This window comes from Parus major, chromosome 8 (assembly GCF_001522545.3).
Source record: "Parus major isolate Abel chromosome 8, Parus_major1.1, whole genome shotgun sequence".
In the NCBI taxonomy this organism is placed as follows: domain Eukaryota; kingdom Metazoa; phylum Chordata; class Aves; order Passeriformes; family Paridae; genus Parus; species Parus major.
The window spans coordinates 16,494,300-16,499,095 of NC_031777.1; the positions used below are offsets into that span (position 1 = coordinate 16,494,300).

Consider the following 4,796-nt stretch of genomic DNA (forward strand, 5'->3'; position numbering starts at 1 on the left):
CTATCTTAATTTTTTTTTTTTTTTAATCTGGCAATAAATCATCAATTAACTTTTCTTTCCTGGGCTAACAAAAAGAGCCTTAGCCTTTCAAATTATTTAAGTATTTTTAAACAAAAAAAAAATAAAGAAGTAAAATATTAAGGATTTCTTTTAAATGGCAGACTTCTATATGCTGAATTCAAGGTGCTGAATTAACAGATATGAGCCATTATTTTGTTCATCACTTAGCATAAGAAACCCTTGGACATTACAGCTAAGAAGTTTTTCAACGTGATTTCCCTGTTACGATATACTGTGTTTCTCAGACAAAGATTTTTTCTAAATGCAATATGTAAACATCACTAAAGTGCTAGAAAGTAGCATTATTATTTAATTTCCCCCTCACCAAACAGCAATCCTTCTCCATCTTCTATCCTCACCTTCTTTCATCAATCTTACAGATTTCAGTCCTCAAATGAGACACTGTCTTCTCACACTTCCCTGGCCAAACCTGAAGAGCTTTTAGTGCTTGGTGTTGTAAAACACTGTTAGTTTAACAGAAGAACTAGAACACATATGAACTTCCCTCTTCCTTCTCCCCACCAATAAATTACAAAATCTTGGGGATATAAGAGAAGATAGGGATGGATTACATCCAACTGGATCATTTTTTTGATCCAACTCATCACAAATACTGGCAAATAATGGCAATATAGGGGATGGCATGGTACACATTAAACATGTTAAATGCTAGGTCAATTTATACCAAAGGCAGAGCTGTACTCTGTAGGCTTCCAAAATCCAAAAGGGGAAGTCAGGCATTACGTCTGTTCTGCTCCAGGAACAACAGTGTAATCTCAACATTTGCCTTTCATGTGCAATATTATCTATTAGAGCTGTGCATTCCTAGAGCTAATGGGCACATACCTACACCAGGCTTAAATAAAAACATTAAAGTTCTCACATGCAATTAGGGACAGCTTAGTCAGGAGAACATGCTAATTTATCATGTAAACCTGAAAATAATACGAAAGATTAATAGCTGTAGGTAGAAATATCACCAAAAAAAACCTATTTCAAATTCTTCACACTCTGCTTGTGATCTCACCGCTACAAACTACTTGTAAAGAGCTGCAAAGAAGTTAAAAATAATATTTTTATTTACTTTTTTTTCTTAAATCAGGAAGTTATTTTTCATATGAAAAAGCCCACAGATTTACAATTACCCTTTTATAGGATCATAGCACTTTTGTTACAAAAATCAGCAGCAGCAGTTTTTGTGATGGTCATTTGCTTATATGTCCTATACTTCTGAACTAAGAAGTCTGCCAGGGTGACCAAGTTTACCCGTATAAAGTCTTACAGAAAAACGGTTCACATTCTTTTTTTTCATCCAGACACATGCTCCAATTTCACCTTACAGGCTAGATATTTTAAGTTATTAAACTGAAATTAAGGCCCCCAACTGTTCACTACAGAATCTGGAGTTGCTCATATGTGTAAGATTTGGATAAAGCCCTTTCTGTCCGAAAGTATAATTGAACATTTTTAGAACTGCTGATAAGACTGCTCAATTATTTTGCTATCAAATCTGAAGTCATTTGGTTTCCCCAGCCAATGCCTAACTCTTTCAAGAACTTTCCAAGATGACAGTGTATCATATGATATCAATGCAAACACATGGCATAGCTCAAAACCCAGTCCCCAAACGCTGTGCAATGAGACTTCTGACACAAAGCACCCACTGAAACCCTCAAAATACAAAAGAGCAACTTGTCACCCTCAAATCATAGTATCACTTCACACACAGCCACACCATTCTTTTAGGGGGCAGGGAGAAAAACTGGCATTCAAAGTGCATTAGGCCAATTAATTACTTTGATCTGGAGAAAAGCATTTTCCATAATGCAGCTCGGTAGAAATCTAACCGATCATGATAGTAAAAAAACAGCCGTAATGAAATCTTAATCTTTGCTAGTCAGAAAATACACACCAAACATGTGATAAGGGAGACATTCAGACAGCTAGAAGCTTTTTAACAAAGCATAGTCTCACACTGAGAACTGGAATCCAAGTTCAAAGCTGCTGCAGAAAGTCCTTTTCCCCTTCCTTCCACAGGTTTTGGAGAGTCACCAGTAAGTTGCACAGAAAGTAAATCTTTCCATCTTACTTTTAAAAAACTTCACAATAGTTTTCCCTTCTCCTTAAGCAATAAAATCAGCAGAAGATAGTAATTAGATTCCTGTTCCAAAGCATTATGAGTATTTTAATCCTCCAAATAGGTAAGTTAAACACGTCCATTGCATATATATTAAGGAGGAAGAAGTTTTACCAGAAAAATCTTTATTCTCACACACATTATGTTATTCTTTTCATGCCAGGAGGTAGATTACCCTAAAGTAACATACACTGTCAACAACAGCAGCATTGAAGCCATGGCTATGAACCACTTCAAAGCAGATGCATACAAAAATACCACTGAACCTTCAGCACTATGGCAAGATTGGCTTTCTTTATCTTCCAATTTCATTCATTTTCTTCTTCAAATGTTTGTTTACAGTTATTGAGACCCTGCAAAAAAAATGCCTCGATTACAATTGGTAAGAACTTTCACTTGAAAAGTATGCAGAGTAAGGACCTCCCTCAATTCAAGCAGTCAACCACTTCAATTTCCAGGGTCCTAACCGCAAATATGCAGTTAAGAGAGGGTGAAGTGGAAAAGAAATGCTGTGGAGTAAAATCGCAATAGCATTCATACAGCTCAACATTTAGTTATGTAGACTCTGTTAAAAATTCATTGTTAAACTTCCCACATCACTCAAATCAGCTTCTACTGTCAATACCAGAAGGAACGTGATGTGCACTTACAAACTTAAATTTACACTATTAACTATTGTTCATAATCTAAATATCTTAGTATAGTCAAATAATAGGAGAAAGCAAATCCACAATGCTTGCAAACCAGTTCCTTATCTTGTATACACCAGAAGTCTCAGTGCTCTGTTTTCACAACTCCTAGGCACCACAAACTAGGTTGAGAACGGTGTTTTTTCACATCCTGGAGACCCTTATTAAGCAATGTAAAATCTTTACAAGTTCTGCAGCCGTATATACAACAGACAAAGTAGTAAGACGTTACCCACCAGGCAGATACTACTCTAAAAATATCCTTTTAAGGCAGGAAAAGTAGAGGAAATTTTACACAAGAGATTTCTAGTTCATTGCTATTCACTTAAGTACAGCTCAGTAACAGTCTAGGAAATCACTAACTACACTCTAAATACAATAAATAACATCCTACATTAAATGAGAGTTAAACAAATTACCTATTTGTCATTAGCAGCAATATGTTTAGCCTTCTTTCCTTTACACCGTGCTTTCCATTACGGTGCCAAGCGTTAGTAAAACGTCTGAATTAGAAATCAGATGTGAAGATGGTAATTCGCTGCAGCAGCAGAACCAGCCTCAGTTTCGGCACCAGGGCTGCTGCTCTCCTCCCTCGCCAGGTGCCTGAGGAGGCACAGGCAGGCCGGCCGCTGCTGCCCACGGCCGTGAGCACCGCGGCTCTTCTGACAAAACCCCTTCAGACACTACAGACACATTTGCGTTCCCAGCGCTGACCTCTCACAAGTCTCCCGGTCTCACGGAACAAACAAATTAACTCAGAGGCCAAGGCTGCCGCGAACAGCCTCTTCAGCAGAGCGGCCGGCCCGCACCGATCCCGCGGCGCTGGGGCACGGCAGCGCACGGAGCCGGCGGGAGCGGCGCCCGCCGGGGCTCCCCCAGCCCGGCCGCGCTCCCTCAGCCCCCGGCGCTGCCGCCCCCCGCGCCGCGCCCGGCCGCGCCCGCCGCCGCTCACCCAGCTTGCCGCGGGACTCCTCCAGCTTCTGGATCTGGTTCTCCAGGAACAGCACGGCCACCCCGAAGACCAGCACCGCCAGCAGCTGCAACTTGGGCGGCAGCATAATCCTGAGCAGCCCCATGAGCAGCAGCAGCAGCGCCGCCCGCCCGGGATCACGACATAACGCGGGGCCCGGCCCGCGAGGGCCGGCGGGAGCCGCGGGGACGGGGCGGGCGAGGAGGGACGGAGGGAGCGCGGCCGGGGGCGCGGACAGGGCCCGGCGCCGCCGCTCTCACATCGCCGCGCGCACGGCCCGCAGCGCCCGCCCCGCCCGCGCGGCCCGGCCCCCGCCGCGCCCCGCCCGCCCTGCGCGCGCTGCTCGGCAACCGAACGCCCGGCCGCGCTCCCGCTCCCGCCCCCGCCCCCACCGCCGCCGGGCCCCGCGCCGGGCCCCGCCCCGCACTCCCGCCATTGGGCGGTGCTGCTGTGGCCCCGCCCCTCGCGCAGCCCGATTGGCCCGGCGCGGGAATCGCTCCGCCTCCCCCGCCGCTCTGAGCCGCCGGAGCGGGGAGATGTCCCGCCTACATGCGTCCCTTCCGGATTGGAAGGCGCTGATTGAAGCCCCGCCCATCCGCCCAACTTCGTTGGGCACAGGCACCACTGCCCGTGGGGAAAGTGCAATACTATTGGTCGGAGCGGCTGTCAGTCATCGGTCTGGGGCCGATGCGCCGGTTGGCAGCAGTTCCCGAGAAAGGGGAAAAGGCTTTATTCGGGGTTGCTTTCGCAATGCCCGATCAGCGTCGGGGAACGGCAGTTCCTCCGGCCTCGCTGCAAAGCGTCGCTCGGAACAGACAAAAATATCTTTGCTCTAGAATTCCAGAAGATATTCTGGGTTAGCTCGTGGTGCCGGGGCTGGGAGCAAGGCTACCTCTCCCGCATCAGGCGGTGTGTCGGTCACCCGCGGTGGGAGAGGTCC

General features: G+C 46.1%; 1 protein-coding gene across 1 annotated transcript in view; it reads right to left on the reverse strand.

Moving 5' to 3' along the window:
- Positions 1 to 4,152, reverse strand: part of HS2ST1 (heparan sulfate 2-O-sulfotransferase 1) — an 81,325-nt gene extending 77,173 nt beyond the window's left edge. Inside the window, exon 1 of the mRNA XM_015636125.3 lies at positions 3,839 to 4,152. Coding sequence (XP_015491611.1) covers positions 3,839 to 3,962 — 124 coding nt within the window. The 5' untranslated portion in view covers positions 3,963 to 4,152. The remainder of the gene's footprint in view (positions 1 to 3,838) is intronic.
- Between the last annotated feature and the right edge of the window lie 644 nt (positions 4,153 to 4,796).